The following is a 25309-nucleotide window of genomic DNA, read 5'->3' on the forward strand; positions in this document are numbered from 1 at the left end:
AAAGCTCAGCTGAACTCAGAACATGAGCTTCACTCAAACTCAGAACTCAACAAAACTAGACAAGTCTTTTGTCTGATATCATTCCAGGTAGTACAAGCAGGATCCATGAATGACTTGCATGTTATTGTGAATATGAGTTACAGAGTTTTAAGAGAATTGGAAATGTATCTAGTTTGAATCAGCTTAACTGTGTTAATATTTCTGTAGCTATGGGCTAGTGGTGAGAAGCCCCTCTAGCTGCCTGTAGATAGAGTTCAGTGGGTCAAGACAAAGCCATTTGCTTAGTTGCTGGCAGAAAGGTTTCCTGAAGCAGCAAGAACTGCAGCAAAAGGCATGATACCAGGAATGGGGCTCTTTGGACTCTTGACTGTTCCTAGAGCAGAAGCAAAGAGCTCCCTTTTCCCAAATGTGACATCTCACCTACTTTTTTTCCCAACATAGGTTCATGTGTGGGACATTTATGTTGTTTTCTGAGGAAGCAAGGATGCTCTCAGGAATCCAGAATATAAATGCATTATATACAATATATATATATCTGTATGTATATATGTTCATATATATAAAGCACCTGTCACCATGTTGATAAACATTCTTTGGAACCACTTCTGATACATTACAGGAGGAACACACCTTGGTCCTTCTCTAACTCTTTCTATTAATATAATAGCTGTTAAAAGTAACTGCTTTAACCCTTGCTTTTTGGTGTGACTAGCAACAAAGTTGTCTTTGCGTGGGAATGTATTGTGGAGGTCTTCTGTTACTTCCCTACACCCTCCTTCCAAATTTGCATGAAGCTTTTAGCTAAAAATAGCTTTTAATATGTACTTCACTGTTTCATTTTTATTGCTCCAGATCAGTAAACTTTAACCTGTTAATGAGTGTAGAGGAAGGGTGGGTCTCTCTGCTGCAAGGAGTTCACAGGTGAACTTCAAATAAGTGATGTATAGGAAGGAGAAAGAGCGAAGTATGTGGTTTCTTAGCATCTCGCTCACTAGCGTGTTTTTCCTGCAGGCAGACAGTATGGCTGTTGATTGCAGGAGTGAGCTGTCAGGGTGCCTGGCAAATACAGCTGTATTTCTGTAAAATTAAAAAGAGGAAAAGAAAAAAGGAGAAGGGGGAGGAAAGCTAACTGAAATTTTAATGCCTCTTTTATTGTTAGGTGTACCCTAGTTAATTAATGAGCATGTCTCAGTTGAGCTGACAGTGAAGTGGCGGGAGCCCCTGCAGTCTGTGTGCACACACTCCGGACCATATATAGGCACCCACAGAGCACAAGGTTGGGCTTTTCAACCAGAGTTAGTTCCGACGTGCCAGGAACCGGAAGAGTGGTTTGAGGGCATCTGAAGTCACTGCATGTAACTTCTTTGAAATAAAACAAACTTCAGAATGTCTCAGTCTGGAAAAAGTAGAGAAGTAGAATTTTTCTATGTATCTGATGAGTGTCACGCCTTGAGACAAATTAGATTGTGAAAGAAAAGCAAAAGTATGAAAACAAGGGAGATATAGCATAACTGACAGCATTCTGTACATTGCCACCTCTGTGCTTGTGTAATCTGAAAACTGCAAATACTGTAATAACTGAGCACAGGCACTTGTTGATAGACCAATTATTTTAATCCCTATCTGAAGAATTAGGCGTTATTATGCCCAATATCCATGCTTATCACGTGCTACAAGCCTGTTCTTTTGTCTTTTGCTGAGCTTCTCAGTCTGAATTTTTCCTTTAACTGAAATATTTCACTTTCTAAAATCAAAACGTTTATAACTGATGTGATGAATAGGATTTGGCTTCAGTTTAATTGAGAAAGTAAATCTCACCAGCTCTTGCCTACTGATTCAGACCTCCGTTTAGGTGAGAATTGATGACTGTGACTGGTGTATATGTGAAAATTGGATAAAGAGAACACCTGCAGTGGGGAATGCTTCCCATCTCAATGTTTCAGAAGTCTTCTTTTTTTCTTTTATTGTAATTTCCTCTCAACCTTCTCTATGATTTGTCCAGACTAATGCTCAGACCTGCATGAAGTCACATTTCATGAAAATGTATTTGGCTTGGGTTTGTCCATTCAAGGAGTTAAATGTAGTACATGTGCAAGTCCTTACATAGGCTTGTGGTAAAAGCTGTTTGCAAGACCTGCTTTTTGTGAACCATTGATGATTAGATGTTCTGGATTAATGAACTCTGAAGTTGGTAGTTTCTTGCAAGCCACTCTGCAGACATTTAACTGAAAACAGCAGCTGTAAATCTAATCTTGGAAACTGTGTCAGTAAATCACTGTCTTAAACTTTAGGTGATATTTTGGGAGTAACTGGAGTATTAAATGTAGAAACTTCAGGTGTTTTCTGCCTTGGCTTTTGAGTTTTCTGAAGGAATACTCAGCTGTAACCTGATTTATTGTTGCTTATACGTGTATAAGGTTCTTGTACTGTGTGTGAAGGTGCAGTTCTCTTCAATGAAAAAGATTCTGTCACTTAGACTTCTAAAATGTTATATTGTTTGTGTTTTGACTTGTTCAAATCAGTTCTGATCCATTTGTAAAAGTCTCACTGTATGGAATCACCAGCATTGGTTTCAACTGTAATGCATCTAACAAGTGTTTTCTTAAACAGTTTTCAGCAAAAATAACTTCCTTATCTCAACTAGACTATATTGCTGTTGAGCCTTTTGTCTGTTGCTTTGTATTACAGGGAATGTTCTTTGTGCTACATGTGCATTGTAATTTTTTTTTAAATTTGCCCATAAACACCTCATTTTATATGGACTATCCCTTTGTTTAACTTGTGTTTCCTCAAGAGGTAGCTGAGCCAGTAGCTTTTACTGCCAAAAGGGGGAGATCTTAATCTCTTTGAGGCTCATGAAAGGGTGTTCATTTATCCTTCAGTATCTATCTGGTTTTGGGAAACAGAGAAACCTGTCTTAGAGCATTTATTTCTAGAAAAACTCGGTGTTACTAAAGAAGCTGTGTTTTTCAGTTCTTAAGTGAGACTACTGGATCTAATTCTTTTCTATGGCCTTCTTTATGTTTAGTTGGGAAAATATGACTTTTTCAGATACTTGTCTCCACAGATAAATTAATTTGGTTTAACTGCTGAAGAAAAGTGGATTAGTTTTAAGTGGGCCTCACAAAGGCAGGTTAGCAAAATGCAGAATGTTTTAGCTGACTGGCTCTGAAATTCTGGAGACACATTAATCTTTTTGCTTCTGTAAACATGAACATACTATATAGTTCTTGATAAGATGTTCATTTCAAATTTGCGTGATTCTGTTTAACTATGCTATAGGAAGTGACATCTATGATGAATTACTGCAGTGAAAAAATTCTTATGGAGGAACTGAATTTACTAGTAAAATGTTCATTAAAAGCAATGTTTAGGTTGGTCTGTTACTATTCAATACTTCTGAATGGGTATTACTCATACTATAGCTAATGTGACTGATAATAGTTATTGCTGATAGAAAAAAAAGAACAAAACAGTTTTACATTAGCAAAACAAGTGAAAATGAGGTATTATTCCAGTTTTAGTACAGAGTTATTATCTCATCTTACAGATATTGCCAGTTTAAAGCACATGGTCATTCAGAGTATGGTTTGGGCAACAAAGTTTTGCATAGTTTTGCTCATTTAGCTGCTGTTCAGCCCAAAACTGATGGATCTTTTATTTCAGAACTCAAATGTCTCTAAGTCTTGTTTCTCTGGTTGCCTAGAGCTAACCTGGCCTTGGTGGGGGTTTGCCGTCCTGGTCATGGCCTGAAGTCGAGGAACCAAGAAATGGTGTCCCGTCATCTAACTTTGAGCTGGGAGTCAGCCTGATAGTCAGGCTGAAAGCTTTTAAGTGTGAGACCTAAATTCCAGTCTGATCCCAGACTCTGTTGATTGACTATTTGCTAAAATGTCCTGGTAATAGGGCCTCGGAGGCTGTCTTGCCCTTCTCCTTCATGAGTGCTTTAATTGTACTATTAGGTTAGCTGTATTTCATGTCCTTCAGAGTTCTTTGGGTTGAGCCCTGAGCTGTGTACAGAGTGCCCTGACTTCATCAGGAGGGGCAGGGAGTATGTCCTCACTTGGGAAAAGTGGGCAGGTTGGTGGTTGGGGTAATGTGTCTAATGCAGATGAGTTTACGTTCCTGTGGGTCAAAGGAGACAATCCAAGTCATGCTTGCTTCTTAGCTGGGGCGGTGCTTTAATAAGCTGCAATAGAAAAAGATGCTTTTGCCTCTCTGTGTCTCTATTGAGAAGAGTAAATTTTGTGGCATTTATCTCAGTGTAATGTGAATTTACATTTTTTGTGTTTCCATGTAAAGAAAAGTTCTGATTTAGGTATTTGAGGCAGCAGATAAAAGCTGTCTGCCATCTCAAGTGTAATATTCCATTTAGAAAGCTGGGAGCAGCCAGCCTTTCCGTTTCCATCAGCCAGCTTGGAATGGCTGTGTGCTGACTGTTAGAGCAGAAAGCTGCCGGGGCTGGTCGATGGGATCTCATTGCGGGTTTGGTCACTGCTAAGGAGGCAGCTGAGCAGTCGCAGGGCACTCTGAGCATGAACCATCTCTGCTGGAGACCAGCCCTCTGATACTTGGGCCCTGTCAAGAACCAGGGCTCTGAACACTGACTGTAAAACCTATTTACTACTCAGTTTAAGAGCTCTAGTGTGCTCAGTTCTTTGGTAGTCTCAAATATATAAAAATGTGTAAACATCAAGCATTCTTTGGTTATTTTTAGGTATTTGTTAATGGAATATGTGCTTCTCAAACACCTTCATTTCAAACAGGAAGGCCAGAGTGCAGACACTGAATCTGCCAGGTCTCTGTTCCACAGAAACGCAACTGAAGGCGTTAGAAATGGGAGCCGTGGGTCAGGTAGTGTCCTGTATTGGAACAGCAACATTGTATCAAGAATGCACAAGAGCTTTCAACTTCTCCTGAAGTTAGATAACTGTGAAGTGTGGAGGATAGGAACTTCTGTCAGGTTAAGTTAGGAAGCCAACGTTTATTTATTCATTTTTGTAATTGATGCCCCTAACAATTTAAGGCAGAAAGAATGACTGTATGTGAGTATGCTGAGTGACATTCTAGGGAATAGTTGAAAAGTTTTAAGGTTGTTTCACATTAAAAAACAGGCATATTAATGCTCCTTTTGCAAACACATTATGTCTACACCTGTGCAGTGAACCAGTTCAGGGAACCGGTCTGGAAAAAAAAAGATAACCTTTCTAGTTTAGCTCACTGTGCAGTTGTACAAGTGCTTGGGCGAGCAGGAGGAGGGAGAAGGCCAGAGCAGGGGCGTGTACTTTTAGAGGTAGTACTGACTGATGCTGTGTTTTGTCTGCTAGAAGTTAGAGCTGAATGCAATTGCTCAAGGACTTGCACTAAGGCTGCAAGTCTCGGTGTTTTTTTAAACTTTATCTGCTGATACTGTGGTACTAGGAGGCCTTACAGGTAAATGCAGGTGAAATTATATGCTTTAGTGTCTAAGCAAGTGTTTTTCAGCTTATGTAATCTGTTGATTGAAGTCTTGCTGTGGGTCTTTTGCAAAATTTAGAACCATAGGATGTCTGGTAAAATTAGAGGAGAAGCTTTGAAGATGGAATGTGTCTTTATCATGGGTTTGTGTTCTCTTGGAATCTGTGTTGATTCCTAGACATTCATGGACTCAAACTTGAAATAGATTGTGAATCGATCTTATTTGTTATATTAATCTTTCTTTTTGGCAGTAATACAAAACCAAGTCACTCGATTTATCTGTCTGCTTCCATCCCACATAATCTCCTCAATTCTCTTTGAAGAGGCAGAACTTTATATTCTGTGTTTTTAACAAAGACACAGTAGTTTAAATAATGTGAACCAATATATGAAGCCATGGGAGTTGTACAATTTCATGTCTGAGTATTAAAGCTATACAATGCATCACTGGTTTGAATAGGAATGAATATAAGTATATACAACCACATAATTGTTTTTGTATTTAAGGTGCGTATAGCAGCAAAATTCATAATTCATGCTCCTCCTGGGGAATTCAATGAGGTGTTCAATGGTGAGTATCTGTCTGCTCGCTCTGTCCTTTCATTTAAGGCATTAATATACAGCATTGTATTGTCGATTATTCTCCTGAATTTCACATAGCTTATATTTTAGTAGCTCACTTGCTGTAAGAGCTGGTTTTGTAGCTTGGAATAATAAGCTTTGCAGTCACAAGACAGCTTGGAGTTTCAATGCAAAAGGGGTAAACTACCACTTTGTGATTTAAGAATGAGCTTGCTTTCTGTTTTTAATCAGTTATGAATTAACAGTTGCTAGGGGTTTTGTTTAGAAGACACATGTACTTTTTTCTTTTTTTTAGTCTTTGATAGACAATGACATTTTTCAACAGAAATTAAATGAGCTGAAATTAAAATGGTCTTTTTTTTAAGAAGGAGTATCATTACAAATACTTAACCTTACATATACAAAGAACTATTGCTTAATGCCAGTTATGAAAAGAATATTAATCTTTCGCAAACGTTTTAACTCTTAATTCTGGGCACACTTTGTTTTACTGAGTGTATTGCTTGGCTGAAAGGAAACTTGAAGTTAGCTTCTCTCAGCTGATGTTGCCTGAACTTTACCTAAGATGTTATATTTCTTTAAAATTTGTTGTGTTTGTCTTGCATCAAGTTACGTGGGCATATATATATCACCTACATTTTGTAGCTGAGCTTACAACTAACTTGGGTGCCATTTAAGTAAAGACATGGTTTTAGTATACTGAACTTTTAGCCAGTGTCAGGGTGGAGAGAGCTTAAGTTTGTTAAAGAATGTAATGTCTTTAGAAGTACATTGTTCTTCAGTTAAACTGTGACCAGCTGATTATTATTTAAACTAAGCTTGTACTGCATTTGTGAAATAGACTGTTGGTGAGCGGCTCATTAACCCAGCTCCCTGAAGGTTAATACAATTTCCTATAGCAGTACTGCTATGAACTTCATTGTTGAGTTAGTTCACAGTTGCAACTGCCTGCTCAGTAATGGAGTATAACATGTTTGAAAACACATAACGAAACATTTGATCATAAATGTGTGACCAGTGCTCAGTGAGATTCAGGCTGACATCTTAAAAAGTGGGAGAGAAAGCTTTAAATCCCAGTTGTGTAAATTGTGATTTTGTTTGTTTTATTTGGCAGGGGATTTGTGGAGTTGTGGTGGTTTTGATTTTTGTTTTTGTGGGGGGATTTTGTTGTTTGTTTTTGTGCTTTTGTTTTGGTGGTGTTTTTTTTCTTTTTTTTTTTTTTTTTTTGCCTGGGGTGTTTTGTTGTTTTGTGGTTTGGTTTTTGTTGTTGTTTGTTTGTTTTTAAGAAAAAACACTTCAAACATATTCCATTGTTGTGGGTTGTTTCACTTGCATGATATCTTGGGAATCCTTAGAAGAGTGTAAAATGTTATAGTAAGACTAATGATCAGTCCATTAAATTGTTAATAAAATAGTGCCCAGTAAGTCAATTATTAACATAAACAACAATTTACTGTGTAGTAAATATGAATTCATTCTGAGGAGCATATTTACTTTATTCATATGTTTCGTGTATGATGGTAGAAGAAATGGTATTGTGATATATTGTGCTCTGACTACTAAGTGTCATTGAGGAGCAAGAGCAAAAATGGTAAATCTTAAAAAAATTAGTACGGGACATACCATATTAATGTTGTCAAAATACAGTTAACCGCTACCATCGATATAGTGTGATGGATTTGATATTTTACATCTTAAAAGTGAACTCATTTGAATCCTGTGCGGTTCTTATTCAGAACTTCTCTAAAAACTAGTTTTACAGATTCCTACAGCTGTCACACAGGCTGTAGAATATGGCTTTTATCTGCTTACCAGATTGTGCTGGAAGGGATCCCTTTCCATACTATTCTTCTCATTTTGTTCAGTCAAAGTTATGAAATGTGAAGCAGTAAATTTCCTACCTAGTAATCTGTACAGGTATCGGGTGGTTTGGGTTTTGGTTTTGTAGAGTCTGTTGACGTTTGTTCTGTAACTGAAACACATTTCTGAGTTAATGGTACTTTTATGTTGTAAATCTCCTTTCAGATGTTCGATTGTTGCTTAATAATGACAATCTTCTCAGGGAAGGAGCAGCCCAGTAAGTACCAGATGCCACATATTCAGTTGCATAAAACCAAGATGTTTTTCAGTAAGACTTTCACTGTCAGTAAAGTGATTCATTTAAAAAGATGTGTGCCTGGCAAGTAAAACCCTATTATGTGTTATGTGCTTCTTTGATCAAGATTAAATTCTTGGCAGAGGAGAGATCTCTATTGTATCCTAAAGATCAGACCAACTGTTTTGGAAATGAGTGACCTGGATTTTAGAACTAGTCTCCACCTCTTTGGATTTCATTTTCTGTTTCTTGGTAGATGTTACAGGCACTGAACATCTGTAAGATACTGCTTCCTTGGACCCCACAATAACAAACCATTACATCTACTGTATTTTATGCCAAAATTGGTTTCATCTGTAAGAATGGAGATGTCTGGCTTAGTAGGTTGGATCCCTGTGGAATTTAAACTTTATTTGCTCCTCCAGTTTCTACGGGTGACTGTAAAGCTTATGTGATTGTTTATAACAGGTTACTTTTGAACTTAAATCATTGTATAGTGGTGGTTGGAATCTAAACAAGGTGATTCCAAGGATTTGAGTCTGCTAGATAATAAAGCACTGATATAATTTTTGATGCATCATTGCCCAGATTATTAGCTATTATTTATATCTTACAGGTACTAAGGAAAAAAATTGTACTTAATGCAGGCTTTTAGTGGTGGTTTTGTTTCTTTTCTCTTACAGTGCATTTGCACAGTACAACTTGGACCAGTTTACTCCAGTAAAAATTGATGGTTACGATGAACAGGTATGAATACAATGAAATACTTGCAATATTCCTTAAACTGTTAAAGGTGTTCTGGTATTGGAAAACATTTTGGCAAGAAAATAAAATGTATCTCCCCTGCTAGATATAGAGATCATGGCCTTCCAGTAGTACCAGTTCCAAAAGTTAGTCATTTGGGCATCTAAAGAACTTGAAATTTCATTCTGTGTTGTTGCCCTGAATTAAGTCAGACTTGATTTGGAGCTGTAGAAACAAAATGCTCCATCTTTAGTACTAGAAGACATGAATTTCTATATTACCTTGTTCATCGAAGTATGAGAGTAAGATTCAGGATTTTTTTCTGAGTTGGTGTGTCATGATAGTCTTGTCCTCTCTTGCTATATGCATATTCTGTTTAAAATGCAATTCTTTGGATATAAGTAAGTTCTGGTTAAATGTGGGATATAATTAGATTTGACATGTTGTTTTTTTTTTTCCTCTTTATTCAATAGCAAATGTTGTTAACTAAGATTTTATAATACAGGTTTTGATAACAGAACATGGTGATATGGGTAATGGGAAATTTTTGGATCCCAAGAACAAGATTTCTTTTAAATTTGATCACTTAAGAAAGGAGGCTACTGATCCTAGACCCCATGAAGTTGAAAATGCCATAGAATCCTGGAGAAATTCAGTTGAAACAGCAATGAAAGCCTATGTGAAAGAGCACTACCCAAATGGTGTCTGCACAGTAAGTACTAAGTTAGATAACCACTGTATCACTAAAAAAAAATTGTAAGCCAGGAAGATGGGCAGTTTCAATGGTAAAGAATTTAGTCCTGTCAAGGGTTCATATAGGGAAATGAAGAAAGCTTCAGAAGTTTAATATGTCAGCTATTGGATTACTAGTGAGTGGTTACTGCAGGTCATAATACAGACTTAACTCTTAGTTCTGAAGAATTTTTATTTAAGTTCCTTTAGCATTAAGACCTTCTGTAGAGTACTGCAGGTTGATCCTGGCTACCTGACTGGTTACTTAAACTCATAAGATACAAATGTCTGTCTTGGTTTGATTCATTTACAAAACTGTCAGTGAAACAAACTGTTTTCTCTCCATCATATCTCCTATATACAAAGTAATATGTTCTTACCACCAGAGTCAGTAGGTTCTGATGGTTTTTTAAAATAAAACCTTAGAATCTGGACCAAAATAACACTCGTTTGCTGTTAGGAGCCTTATAACTATTTAAAGTTCAGCAAACTGATCTAATATAGCTGTCCTGTGCTTGGTATTAACCTGATTGGAAAAAATAATTAGCAAAAAAGCATAACCAAACAAAAACAAACAAAAAACCTGGTTGCTAAGTTAACAAGTTGAATTGGATTCCCAGACAGTCAAATGAGTTCCAGCTTCTGTGAAGGAAACCAGACTGTGTGTTCATTGAGGTCATTTGTAGTAGTATTTGATTTTAGGAGATAAAGCAGAACAGAGGACCAAAACCACCCTTTTAATCACCTTTTCGCTAATATGTAAAGGCTTAAATCATCATTTAGTTGTAGAATAATTGGTATCTGAAACCCAGATGGTAATATTGTCACAGCATTCACTGCAATAGGCTTTGAGTGCATGTAGTTGCAGAAATATATACAAAATTTCAGTTAAGATGCTTGACTTTCAGATTTTTCTAATCTTAAATTTTTCTACACTGTAACGTATACTTTTATGTTTCATGTACTGAATATTATGTATGAACCATAGTGGTTATGAAATCAAATTTTACAGTTTATGTAGCGATAGTAGAACTAGATATCGCTAAGCAGTTTAAGCAAGACAGATACTGAAACTTCAACTCTGTTTTTTTGTGTGTTGTTATGGTTTCGTCTTTTTTTAAATTATTATTTTAATTTCTAATTAAGGTGTATGGTAAAACAATTGATGGACAGCAGACCATTATTGCATGCATAGAGAGCCATCAGTTCCAAGCAAAAAATTTTTGGTAAGTTTCTTTATGGATACAAATTCAGTAAAATACAGCAAACTGACTAATTGCACTAGTGCCATTACATTCATAATCCTTAGTTCAGGGAAGGAGGTGCAGGCACATTGTGCATGTGACATTTTCTCCTTCCACCCACCCCAAGTTTTTCTGCCGAAACTATGTAGAAATCTGTTCCTTTGTGGTAAGTAAAATGGCAGACTGCACATCTGCATCTCCTTTACAGAGCTTTGGGATCACTGTAAGATTCCTTATGACTCTCCCAGCGTATCACACTGCACCAGTACCTGTGCCTCTGTTCCCTGCTTGTGTTGCTTCCTTTGTGACTGGCAGAATAGAAAAAGCTCCTCCTAGTTTGCATGTAGGACCTGGATCATTGATTTTTGGGAGAGGTAAATAAAGGTGATCTTAGATGAAATGAACCCTAATAAGCTGCCTATTTATTTATTTATCCCCTATACCTGGCTACCTATCCCTTCCAATCCTTAACATTCTATGATTCTGTGATGAGCTTTTGTATAACTAATGGGTCTGTCTTAAGGCTGCCAGTAATATTAGTGTCACTGAGTTGGGTGACTCTCTCAGTTTCCTTAAAGATGCCGACAAACTTCTCAATTGCCTTAGTCTGAATTTTCAATGGTAATCTATAATTTGGATATTATTATAATTGAGTTAATATTGTTAGCATCTAGGATGTGTCAATATAGATCCATTAGCAGCTGTTAATCTTTGTCTTTCCCATTGTTGAATGCACTGGAGTCTACACCTAGCATTTGTAGGATTGGAACTCATAGTATCCACTTTATTTCTTTCTTGAAGCACAGAGGAGAAATCAGGAGACAGACACAATGCATTCTTAATATAGCTCTAATGTACTAACCTTCTAATCCACTAACTTCATAACTAAATAAAAAATGTCTAGTCTACAGGAAAGAAATCAGGTGAAACTGCAATCTTCCCATACTGTTTTCCAGATGTTTGAAACTCCCTTTAAGCAATTTGGCAAGGATATTGAGTTTGTGGAAGGAAATAATTGTCCTGGAACAGAAATGCTAGAAGAGCTGAAAGGCCTAGTTCTGGTTCAGCATAGCGGGAAGTCTTGCTGCTTTAATGTTCCTTCCACTCAAGTTTTTCATAGGCTGATGTGAAGTGTGACTTCAGCTGATCCAGCAAGCCATCCAGGTCCCAAAAACAATATATTGACTATATATGCCTAATTAACAATGAAGGAGGGAAAGAACATTGGAGGCTTTAGGTATTTTCAGAAGTCCTGTTGTTAAAAGGTCCTTACTAATAAATCTCCTTGGTCCACATCCAAAAGTGCAGGTAAATATTTTGGAAAACTGTTCTCTTCTTGACTGATTACAGGGCTGAATCTTCAGGAAAAGATTCTGTGCATGTGTAGCTGCACAGCATATTTCATTCTCTGTTTTTCTTTGACTACCAGTTGTATGTTTTGTTTTTTCCTTAACTAGTGGGGTGACATCTGATTTCTATTTCATTTTTTTTAAGGAATGGCCGTTGGAGGTCAGAATGGAAGTTTACAATCACTCCTTCAACCACTCAAGTGGCTGGCATCTTGAAAATTCAGGTATGCTTATCTCAGACTGTGTCCTAATCAGTAAAGTCTCCAGTTATCATCAAGGGAGACTCAGGCCAGTGTGTTAAATATTGTAAGAGAATTTAGGGACCCAATAAGCGAAGCAGAGATGCTCATTCAGTTGAGTGTTAGCTACTTAATTGCATATTTACCTAATCCTTACAAACACAAAATGTGTTTAATGTAATGATTCAGAAGACTGCAGGGATATTCAGCTTGTTCGGTTTCCTGAATTTGCAGTGGCACAAGCCTTTCCTGAGGTAGACCCTTTCTGAAGTAGAACTTTTTTTTAAAATGATAATAACAGGGGTTTTTTTCATGTTACTCACCCTATTGTTCAGACAGATGAGAATCTTTGGTTTCAGTCATTCCACTATCTGTAGCTTTTGAATCCAGGTCTACTTCATTCAGAATTTGTCCATCCTGTCGGGTTTAGGGTATTCAGAAAGGAGATACTGTCCAAGCAGGAACGCAGAAATCTTGAGACCAAAGAAAATCTGACTGTCATGTGGTAGGCAGGGGGACTTGACTTCCTGGACTGGTTCCCTGGAATGTGTACACATATTTTGCAGGAGTTTATTAAACTAACGCTGGGATCAGGGACTACAATCTTAGTGCAGTCTGGCTTTCAGTGTAGTATATCGTGGTGGTTTTGATGTTTTTTTTTTTTCTTTTTTTTTTTACAAGACATAGAGTCAAGTTCCCTTTTCCTGTTCTTTTTGTGCCCCATGAGTTCTGCACTTCCTTATTACTCATTGACTTCAGAAGCAAGATGCAATGGAATGGGTTTTTTTAGCCATAGCCTAAGGCTTGGGTTGTTTTAGGATGTGGGAGCTGTGTTTAGATCCCACCCCCCAATCAGGGGGCCTGAATCTGATTTCCCATTCTGGGGCAATTCTATAACAACTGGAATGATACTCAAAATGTAGACAACCATTGTTATGTTGTCAGATCAAGATGGTTGTGGTAAGCACCCTAAATAACTTCTGAGCTTCTCAAGAGTTAGGGAGAATCTAAGTAAACTATCACTTAAATTTAGCTTGCAGCAGAACAGGCATTTTCTCTGCAGCATGCACTTTTTGTTAAATGTCTTTAAGAGATTGTCCAGAACAAGGAGGCAGATGTCTACCTAATTCTGGGAAAGGTTAGCTCAGTAACCTAGAAAATAGTCTGAAAGGGAATTTAGTGAGGTTTTAATTGGCATCTCAAGTTGGGCACTGGCTGATTTTGTATTTTTTACTATTTTGCATAAATAATCAAGACATTATTTACATTAATTAAATTCTGTGTTTTCGGGAGTGATGAGAAGTTTTCCTTTTGTTTGTTTGGATATGAACTACTTGTTTCACCAAGGAATTTTGAACTCTGAAGAAATTGTACACAATTTCTAAAAGATTTGAAACAACGTAGGTGGGAGTGTTTCCCCTACGCTCCTCCAAAAAAACAAAAATAGGTACTTTAATTTTTTTTTAAGGAGCAAAATAATTTTCTAGGATATGAACTCACTACAACGTTAGTGAAATTTCAGAGGACTGAAATTTCAGTGTTATTTGCAGAATCCTTATGACAGCGCTATGGCCATTGCCCTGTATCTGATAAGACCTTTCATGAATATGCTGGAGAGAATTCCAGCATCACCTGCTGTCTTCAGGTGTCTTCAGTATTTTTAAGTTAACTTGCACAGTTTCTTCCTTTTTTAAAAATTCTATTAATAAATTCTAATATAGGAGTTCCTTAACTGTCTTAATATCTTCCATTGTTTAATTTTCTTTTAATTATATGAAAAGGGGAAACTGCAACATCAGACTTTTGCTACAACTAAGTCTCTGTGATGTTTGACATTTTCCAACTGTGCATGGACAACTGATAAGGGTACTGGTTACTAATTTTATCTCTTAGACAATTTGTTACTCTCATCCCTCCTTAGTTAACCTTTCCAAGAGGTTCTGTTCATAAACATCATCCTTCTTGTAGTCTTCTGAACCCAGCCCTAGCATTCTAGAAGGATGTCAGCAGTGAGGTATAGTACAGAGCAGTTACTTCTCATATTTTGTATCAGATATAACACATCACAGAATTACATTTGACTCTTCATTCCCGTTAAGTCTTTAGGCCTGAGTGTTTGCCAAGAATGTGACTCAGTGCAACAGAGGTTTGTGCTGACATTGGCTTCGGAGCTTGGGAGATTTGGGCAGTGGATTGTGATGGAGAAGGGGGGAGATTTATACGTCTCTGGGTTCTGCTGTTTTGCTGGGAGAGCTCAGAATTTTGCACAGAGTAAGCACTTCTCATCTTTCAGGAACTGGATTGAAAAAGGCTGACAGAAGTTTCACCCAGCAACGTCTGATTTGAAAAGCAGCTTATTTTACAGTTAGGATGATACCTTTTGTTGAAAAACGAGTATTTGACAATAAGGAAAATAATCTACCTGAACCATAGGAAATAATGTTTTTCTTATATAGGAAACTATTCCTTTGCTTAGGTATAGCTGTCTTATTCTGTGACACTTTCTCTCTATTGCTTATAAAACTGAGGGTCTCTTGCACACCTCATGATCATAATGTGTGTGAAGTGGTAGTGTTGTGCCTTAATCTCCAAATTAAAATGCTGTCTTGCCTTATAAGGTGAAATGCTTCAATTCATCGTGACATCAGCTACATTTACTGTTTATCAAAATTGTGAAAGGTCTTTAGATACATGTTTGAATGTCAATGAGCTGCCTAACTTTTCTGTATCAGTTATTGTGAATGAGTACATGTAACTTTATATATGCTTCCTATTTTTTAAGTTTTCCAACAGTTGCATTAGGATGTAAATGTCTTCAGATCCTTCCCAACTTAATTTGAAACTACTGAGGTTGTCTTCGGTAGAGTTTTACTGGTCTCTTCCTCCTGCAAAATAACAAAGGAAGCTGTTCTATAGATACAACATTTTAAGAGTAACTATATTTAATTCTGCTTTGCTGTCTCACCTTGGCAAACTTTATCCCAAATAGCTCCTTTGTCTAGGAAAATATCAGCTTTTGTTATGAGCCATATCTAATAGCAGAAAATACCCAAACTAGGCAGATCAAGGAAGGGAAGCTTAATGGTGCACTCACCCTAGAAGGCAGCTTGGGTAAAGCAGAAAGGCAACCTCCCAGTATCCTGAAGCCTTGCCAAAACTATTCTCATTTTAAATGTATGTTCACCATTTCAAGATTTTCTAGTAAGGTCACATACATAGTATGTCCTCATCATCTTCATGATGTCAATCAAAACCTAAACTTTTTTGCATGAAATACTGCTTAAGGCACATCAACACAAAAATGTCTCCAGAGTAGCTTCTTTACTATTGCCCCTCAAAAATATTTAAATTCTTCAACATTTTGGATTTTCTATTTTTTTGTTCTTCTGTAACATTTTATGTGTATTCTTGTTTGATTTATAAAGGTTTGTTATTATGATAAATACTACAATACTTTGATTTTCCTGTATGTTATTGGTCTGTAACATTTAGTATTATATTCTTTGTTTAATTTTTTGTAGGTTCACTATTATGAAGATGGTAATGTTCAGCTGGTGAGCCATAAAGACATACAAGATTCTCTAACAGTGTCTGTAAGTGAACTTTAAAGACCTTAGTGTGTATATTGAGGTAACTTTTTAATCTATAAAGAGAAGCAAACTTAAAAAAAACTCAGAAGTTTGGAGGCTAGTTTGCTCTTCTGCTTGAATGGGAATTAATGTTCTAATGTATGTTTCTTTATGTAACATTTATTACTTCTACCTATCATGTAGTTACTGACTTTAAAGAAAAAAAATGGGTGTTTCCAGGTGGCACGTATAAGCTAAGTTAACTTTGAATGTGAAGCTTTTATTAGATTGCTGTCAGTCTTTCTACCCTTCTGTTGTATTTAAACTTTGGTCTGCAGAGTGACCTATACAATTAATTTTTTAATAGGAAGGAGGTTTGAATCATAATAACACACTTAAGAAATACAAGCTCTAGGAGGTTGCCTCCTTTGCTCACTAGAAGACCAGTATGCTAAAAATAGTAAACAAGTGCTACCAGTTGAAAAGCAGTAGTGGGAATTCTGTCTTCATTTCCTCCATGTCTGTAACTGGTGCTGTCAGTCTCTTGCTTTTCTCTACAAAAAGCCCTTTCAGAGATGCTTCAGCTTGCGAAGCATAAGACACTAAACATAAAGCATATTTTTTTTTTCTATTTATTTCCAAATTGATCCTTATAGTAACAAGGAGGAGGTAGTAGAAATAAAAATTGTTTGGAAATAGTTCCAGATGTAAGAGTTGGTAATGTTGAAACACTAACAACTACTACTTTTGAAATAATGCTTCTCTTGCCTAAACAGTAAGATGTTCTGTTGGAGCATTCTTTAATAAAACTTAAGTCAGCATGGTTAAACTAGCAAAGGGAAATTGTAAAAGTGAACAATAGAAGTATTTTAATGATAATGACTAGAAGTGACCAATTTGGTGCAGAAGCTCGGTTCATCAATAAAGAACATTGTGTGTTCATATAGAGCAATACTTGTTGGCTTTGGAGTTACAGTAGCACCATAAAGAATGGGGCAGTGTTGCCAACTGATAAGGCTTCTGGAGCTGTAGATATAAAATTACTTTTGACCCCCTAAGCAAAGGGATCTGTTTAGTCTTTCACTCAACTAAGAGTTGCTTCAGGGAAGATTATGTGGAAGAAATGCTCCTTTCAGTAGCTTTTGCTTCACTTTCTATTGGGGAAAAAACTTAATGCTGTTCTGCAATTTGGTAAAGCAGCAGAAGACCAATGAGTAGAAAAATATCTTTTACATTACTTTCCTACTAGTAAAAAGCAAGTATGTTGCTGGTTACCAATTTTTAGCCTTGGTTTTGAGCTTCATAGAGGGCAGAGGCTGTACAGGTTCTTAGTTCATGCAGAAGGAACAGTAGGTAGAGTAAAAGGAGCCACAATGATCCCTCTTCGTTGTTTGGCAGAGAAATAATTTTACACTATACATGAGCATAACTGAAATAAATTACTGAAGAGTCCTCTTGTTGCCAGAGCTATGAATAATTTTGCTGAATGTTACATTCCTATCCCTGATTTCTCTCTGAGACAAATAAGACCTCGCACCTCTGAATTCTTCCTTTCACTAGCAGAGCCCTTGAAATCATTGCTTCAGCTCACTGAAAAGTCAGAACTTTTTCATTTGTTCTACTTGGTCTCTGCCTCCTCCTTCATCTCTCATCTTCCACAGCTGGTCGCTGCAGCTTCACGGAAACTTTGGACAGTTGTAGTTGAAGCTGCGGTAGCTTTCTCCCAGTCTCTGAGAGATCACGTGGGGCAAGAACACTCTTATCTTTCAACAGCTTCTGCAAAAGCACCCTTAGGAATGTCTCCAGCACCAAGTTGGGAGTTTAAAAATTCATGAGCCCTCACTTCCTTCTTGAGACTTCTTGGAAGCACTTCAGCTAACTTGTTTCCAGATTGACTGACAGGTCATTTTTTATTTTTAAAACACACACATATTTAAGGTTGAGGCCCATAGCCAAGAAACTGTTCATCAGTCATGATGAAATTTGGGCATTGTGGTATGTTGCACCTTCGTTTTTGCAAGATGTATTTGGGGATGTTTTTAGACGATCAGATATATAAAGTCTAGTGTTTGGCTCAACTTAGTCTTCAGATTCAGAATGTTTAGAGGTGAACAAATTTGTTTTGGTTTTTTGGTTGTATTTTGCATGCTTCTCGGTTAGCTGCTGTTCTTTAAGTTTTCCTGAATTTGTACTGGAAATTTAACGTTGATAACATCTGTATTCCACATGGTTTTAGAGACTTGTGTGTGTGCATTGTCATATTTCCAAATGCTGTTCTGTTCCATATGTATTTTTATCATACCATAGAATTTTAAATCAGAATATTTTAATGAGCTCCATGGTAATCTTTATGCTTGTTGCAGTTGGACTGTTTTTCATTATAATATAATATAATATAATATAATATAATATAATATAATATAATATAATATAATATAATATAATATAATATAATATAATATAATATAATATAATATAATATAATATAATGATAAAGTGTCATATGCCTTTTGAATGGATGTTTTGTTCAGGTTTGGTTTAGCTGCAAAAGGGTGATGTGTTCTCATGGAGTGTACCTGACGTCTCCCGAAATTATAGGAAAAAACATAGCCCAACTGGTCCTAGAATCATATTCTGTGTCAGTCAGACCTAATTCAAATTCTCTTTCCCTAGAATGAAGCCCAGACAGCGAAGGAATTTGTAAAAATTGTAGAGGCTGCAGAAAATGAATATCAGGTATGTTGGAAACAAGCACTATATCCTACATGTGTAACATTAACATATTCTTAACCAAAGCTAGTATTCTATAATTAGTGAGCTTGTGATATTAAGATAATGCACTTCCATATAAATATAAATACGTTATGTGCTGCTATTAACTGTATCCTTCTTTTCCTTACCTTCTGGTGATTGCACTCACCTATTTAACATTCTATTACAAGTCATTTTTTGAGAGCAGAAAAGCCTCTAGTGATCAAATATCATCAATTCTGATCTCTTTCAGTATTAGTGCATTCCTTAAGTGGATTTTTTGTACATATTCTGTTCAGAAGCTACTCTGTTAGACAGCTTTGCTGAATATGACTACAAGCATTATCCATTTCAATTAGTCATTTAAAGTTAGGAAAGGATAACTGTTTTATATCCTCTGTAGAAGTAGATTCATGTTCATCTATGTCTTGAACTTCAGGTAAATTTCAGACACCGTGTTCTGCCTGTTTTTTGAAAAATGATCTTTAATAAAAATTTACTATGTATATGTTATATGAATTATATTTGAGTTTATATAATGTTGTGGAAGACTTTGGTGTCTGAAATTAATGATGTATGATGTATAAGCTAACTCTGATCAGCATCTTATCCATGCTGCTGCTGAACCACGCTGTGGTTTGCTGAAACACCTCGGCTACAGCCAGATTTATTGCATTTGTCTCACTAATTTTCTTCATGTAGTTTCAATCAAGATCTATCAGCTTTCCTTCATAAAATATTATTTTAATTTAGTGTGGTTTAATTTAGCCTGTTTAAGGGGTAACAGACTACTCAGTGGTTGAACTTCTTGGATGACATTCTAGTTCTGTTCTTCATGTGTATTTGTTTTGTATGACTTTGTTTAACAGACTGCTATCAGTGAGAATTATCAGACTATGTCGGACACTACTTTCAAAGCCTTGCGTCGACAGTTGCCAGTTACCCGCACCAAGATTGACTGGAACAAGATCCTTAGCTATAAGATTGGAAAAGAGATGCAGAATGCTTAAAGTGAACATTGCATGACTGGATCATTTTAGTGTCCGTGTATACAAATAAAAATTATTACAAAAAGTATTTGGAACTGTCAAATCACCCAGTCAGCATGGGCTTTTGCCATTGAAATCACTGTAAGTAGTTTGGTTAGAGCACAGAGCTTAGCTAAATGACTTTTTTCCTTTTTCTTCCTTTTCAGAGGGTTGCAACTTCAGTATAGCTGAATATCTTCCTTTAGAATTTCTGTTGTACCTTTATTTTTTTATAATGAAGAGACCATGCCTTTAGTTTTCAATTACACATCAAGAACAGTTTGAAAAATATTTTTGCATATGATAACCCTTTCTTTTGCTTTCATGTGAAATAGACAACTTCCAAAATTTGCTGGATTCTTTGTGGAGATCAGTAATGTGCATTTCTAGGTCAAGGTCGACATGGAGTTAGCCATAGGTGCTCTTTTGAAATCATCTATCTTTTCATTGTGTGTAAAACTGGGAAAAGCATTTTCTATATCATTTAAACCTTTAAGAACACTTATTAGCTAGCTCCATGGTAACTAATTTTTTAAAAAAGAAAAGGCCAAGGTCTAACCCTGTTTTAACATTTTGAAATTAAATAAAAGTACTTATTCAGAAATGCATTTAATGCTTTGTTCCTGAAAATTACTTAAATGAGCTCAAACTCAATTTGCCCTTGAGGTTTTTTGGTTTTTTTTATCATGAAGCTACAAATGTATTATAACAAGGCATATTGTAATATATATAATCCTGTACTCATTACTATGTCTGTCAGTTTATTTTTTTTCTTGGATTGAAATGTACTAAAATTCAATGTGACATTAAAATGCAAATTTTCTATTTATTTGAGTATCAGATTGCTTTCTGATATAGCCTGGTTTCGGTGTTTCTCTATATTTTTAAAATACTGCTTAAAACAGCCACAAACTGGTGGCTTGCTGGCTATTCTCAGTATATTTGCAGATTGTTGTAATATAATCATCCATTGTTTCCATCTGCATTTAAGAAACAGCTGCATGTGGAAGTCTACTTAAAACAGGTATCTTTCAGCTTCATTTTGGCTACAGAGGATGGAAGAAATTACAAGACCAAAAATAGCACATTTGTCTGGAGAATACTTGCCCTGTCTGATGTATCTTGTACTGAAAATAGACACCAGGTATCTAAAAACACAAACTCCATTACAAATGCTGTATAACATTTCTGTGAAATGCATTGATGTCATTTTTAATCAGATAAAAACCTGTTTTAAAATATACTACCTAATAATGTGCTCATGATAGAAAAGTAAACCAGTAAAGCTTACACAAAGGCTTTATATCTTTGTTTACAGCATGATCCAATTAATTACTTTGAACTGTTAAGTTACAGCATAGCAAGAGAAAGAGCTTAGGCTTGTACGGAGTATAAAAATGTACAGACAAAGCAGTTTACTAGTTGAGTTGTAATAGCAGTACCCCTGCGTTCTGTGCTTCAGTGCTCTCAGAAAGGGGTATAGAATTAACTGTATTTCTTAAATTGCTGCTACTTTACAGTACTAAACTGTATAGTAGAAGAGTAGGATTTGATCTACCGCAGTCTTCCGGGAGAGTTCCCTCTTCATCGTCTTTGTAGATCAGCTATTGAACCACATTGTTCTTTAAAAGAAGGCTTATATAATAGCTGGATGTGAGCTAATAACAGATGCTGAGACCACGTCAGTCTTAACTAAGATCTAAATACAAACCTTGTTTGAAAAATTTCTTTCAACATATTTAAGAACAAGCTAAAAATAAAAGACGGCGAATGGACAGTTAGGAGAACTGTTAATGGGCAACAACAGTGCAAATAGCTTTTCTAGCTGTTAGAATATCGTGTATGACCAGAATCAGCACTGGCTAAAAGTCAGAATGCTATTTTTCTTACCTGAAATAAAAAGCTAGTTTTAAATATATTCATAATAAAGAGGTATTTTACTGTGAAGTACTCTATTACTGTGTTTCTGCTTATTCGGTCCTGTGATAGTCTTAATTCCTTATCTTCAAAGAATAGCATCCTACAGGTTCAGTTCTACCAGTAGGTGAACATAAGGAGATTTGTATTACTTTTCTTTTTTCCTGTTGTGTTAATTTTCAGTCTGTGGGATAACTTTACACCTTGAACGTCGAATTAAGTTATAGCTTCAATAAAGCAATTTATAAGTAAATCAGCTATTCTGTTACTTTTTCGCACTGGTATGCTGTATCCTATTTAGGGGTAACAGCTCCCCAGATGAAGCTGACCTGAGTTTCAGCTGCAGCACATGGCACACCTGGAGTTCTTGATTTCTCTCAAAATTTTGGATGTCACCTGCACTTTTTTGTTTCTACCCCTTTTAAGTTGGAGAACTTTAGAACTTGCTTGGTAGGCTTTAGGGTATTTTGTGTAGGTAAAGCACTTTCTCTGAGAAATTCTGCTGTGGCAATTGTCTTAATGTGAATTACTATTTGTTTATACTCTATTTTTAAATATAAAGACAAGCTTTGTATTGTGAAATGTTGATGTATTAGACATTATGGCTTGTAATATGGACTTGTAAAATGGTTGTGTTTATGAAGTGTATTACATCTTATGCAGCTTAGTGCCCCTTTATATGAAGGAATTTTTAACTTATGCAAGTAAGCGATTGTTCTTCCTGAACATCTGCAATAGGAGTGAGAGCTCTGATTTCAGGTTCTCCTTAGCTGCCTCTTTATTGTATGTCTGTCTTAATTTAATACTGCAGGTAGAATTAAACTTTAAAATAATTGTCATTTTGGTCACATCACTGCTGCTTCTTATGCTTTACACGTTGAAAGCAGTTCTGCTGGCTGGTCCTGCTGGGAGCACTGCAGCATCCTTCACTGCTGAATGGACACTCAGCCCAGGGTTAAAAGTGTTGTGTGAGACTGAACATCCTTCTAGATGTGTTCTCTTTAGGGGATGACTCCAGCCGCATCTACACCAGTAATGTAGTTTTGTGCAGTTTGGGAGTAAATGCATCTCATCCCCCATTGCCACATCCCAGTTTGCCTGACAAAAGCAGATTTGTGCTCCTGAATTCAGTTCTGGAGAACTGGGGACTGGGCTCTGGGTGTGCACCAGGTGCCTGCCAACTCCTAATGGTGACCTGGGTCTGTAGCAGTGGTTTCCTTCAGGCAGCTGGAAACACCCATGTGTTGAGGATGTCTGGGGGATCAGATTGGGCATGGCCTTCCTACCTCCAGACTGTATGTACTGGAGGTGTAGAGATCAAACATCAGCTGTTTGATTCTATAGATGCACTCCTATCATACTGAATTACTTGCTGACACAGATGTAGCTTCTGCTGCATTTGTTTATGGGAAAGACTGAAACTGTTCTTCCTCTGATGCAACTGTAAACTAGGTTTAGATTAAACTTAGTTTGTTCATAAACTTGAAGTGTCAATTTTTGTGTGATCATGTCAACTCTGTAATACATCTGAACTGTTTCTTTTGGTGGAAAGGAGAAAATTTGCATCAGATTTAAACAACAAGAAAAAGTAATTTTTTTTCCACAGCTAAAGGAAAAGAATTGTGAACGTGTACTTTATTCCTTCTGTGAAAGTGAATACTTTGTAGGCAATATTTTCCTTTGCTTCTGTGATTGGGTTACCTGTAATTGGTATTGCTCAGCACAGGAGAGGATAAGAGCAGTAGTAGTTGCCTTGAAGGATATATTCGGTAAACACATTTAGATTTCTCTGTGCATCTTTCCTTGCAAATCAATGAAATTGTACAGGGGAATAGGTTAGGTTTTTTTCCTCTTGAGCATATAGGGACTTTTGCCTGACTAGCTGTAGTTTGAAATAACTTCAGATCTGAAACAACTTCCAGCTTATGGGGTTGTAAATGTGCCTGCTAAAGTAGTATCTGATTGGTGGGTTTGGGAGCACACCACCACATGCTAATAATGACTTGTAGTAAATACTCATTTCTGTTCTGTATTTAAATATGCTTAATATCTTTCAATATTGAGTGTATACCGAGTGCAGCTACTGTGTAGGCATCAGTGAAAGAATTGGGAGTACTTCCTTTAAGTAGTTTCCCAGTGTGCAACTCAAAGTTTGAGTTACCCGTCAAGATTATTTCAGAAATTACTTAGGAATGATAACACAGGCTGAGCTACAGCTTTAGCACAATGCTATGAATGCAAGACAAGTAATGTTGTAAAGAGGGGTTCAGAAAAACATGCTCATGATCCCCTTCTTAACAGGTATGCTCAGAGGGGTTGCCAGTTACAGTGCAACGGCCTGCCAAGGCAAAAGTCACCTCTGGTGGTACATCTGGAACCTTTGCTGCTCCCCTGAGGCATGGAGAAGAGAGTTTTTGGTCCCATGGGGTAAAGAAGGGACTCGATATCCATGGAGCAAATAAGTGTGCAAAGGAAAGCTAGGCTGTGTCCTTTTTTGCAAATGAATTGTTTATGAACCTAACTGAAAAAAATCACAGCCACAAGCTCTCGAGTGCAGAAAAAAATACTTGTCTTTCATTATCTTGGGCTGTAGTGGATTTAAAATGTTTCCATTCTACCTGCTTGAGCTGCCTCCCAGCCCAGGGTGCTGGCTGTCTTGGGTAGGGGATGGTGGAGAGTGTTGTCTCAGACAGGGCATCTGCTGCAGAAGCTGGGTACCAAAAGTTAGGTGCCCAAAGGAAGAAGTGTTCAAATTCTTGCTGTGTGGTGAAAATGCCAGCAAGAGGCCCAAATATTAGTCCTGTGATTTGGGATGCCGTCATGCTGCCTTTTCCCAAGTAAGGCGGTACCTCCAGTTACAACATCTGTCAGTAAGATTATAAGAGCTACAAGGCTCTGATCTATTTTGACTTCCCGGGTAGAGCACTCACAAGCAGAAGCCTTCGGTCCCCCTGCCTGTGGGCTCTGGCCTCTGCTGCCGCCTGCCTGGGCACATAGACTGTGCCTGAGCCCGGCCTTGCCGCTGGCACGGCACAGCCCAGGTGCTGCTGCAGTTGTGCTGCCCAGCAAACCCTGGCCTAACACCCACAGAACATTTTCAACTTTGCTTTTAGCTGCACAAGCAACTGGAATAGAAATCTGAGTTTTCAAGAGCCATTAGCAGTTTTAAACTAAATAGCAGGAAGAAAAATCTGCTCCCTTCTTTCCTTTTACATGGTGCTGCAGCGTTAAGCCAGCTTTCAGGTGCTTTAAAAGTCGTGAGCTTTGCAAGTCTTTCACTTCATTGGAAAAATAGGAACATGAGGTAGCAAAAATATGACAATATGACTGAACAAAAAAAACAGTTGTGGTTAAAGACTTCAAAGTTCAGATATTCAGTTGGAAGATTTATGAACAATAGTGGTGTCAGAAATCTTGAAATCCTTGAATGGAAAGCAAAAGCTCATCTTTTTATTCCACGGTGTGGCATGATCAGCTGCATCTCCACCATATGTGGCAGAACAGAGACTTGTCTGCTCTGAGTAATGATAAAGATTGTCCTTTCTCTCCAAGTTCTTGTGGGGCTTTGATAGTATTAGTATTATGGTAGACATTAGGTGATG

The 25309-nt window shown here is 37.0% G+C and overlaps 1 protein-coding gene across 2 annotated transcripts in view; it reads left to right on the plus strand.

Annotated features, from left to right (window-relative positions):
- The window catches only part of CAPZA2 (capping actin protein of muscle Z-line subunit alpha 2), a 31488-nt gene extending 9528 nt beyond the window's left edge, over positions 1–21960 (plus strand). The window contains exons 2-10 of one of the 2 annotated variants that reach the window (XM_065048797.1): positions 5965–6028; positions 8065–8116; positions 8818–8881; positions 9384–9590; positions 10757–10836; positions 12349–12427; positions 15964–16035; positions 18685–18747; positions 19632–21960. In XM_065048797.1, coding sequence (XP_064904869.1) covers positions 5965–6028; positions 8065–8116; positions 8818–8881; positions 9384–9590; positions 10757–10836; positions 12349–12427; positions 15964–16035; positions 18685–18747; positions 19632–19772 — 822 coding nt within the window. In that variant the 3' untranslated portion in view covers positions 19773–21960. Of the gene's footprint in view, positions 1–5904; positions 6029–8064; positions 8117–8817; positions 8882–9383; positions 9591–10756; positions 10837–12348; positions 12428–15963; positions 16036–18684; positions 18748–19631 lie in introns of those variants that run through there. The other variant, XM_065048796.1, reaches the window with a different exon arrangement.
- The last annotated feature ends 3349 nt before the right edge of the window (positions 21961–25309 follow it).

This window comes from Columba livia, chromosome 1 (genome assembly GCF_036013475.1).
Source record: "Columba livia isolate bColLiv1 breed racing homer chromosome 1, bColLiv1.pat.W.v2, whole genome shotgun sequence".
NCBI lineage: Eukaryota > Metazoa > Chordata > Aves > Columbiformes > Columbidae > Columba > Columba livia.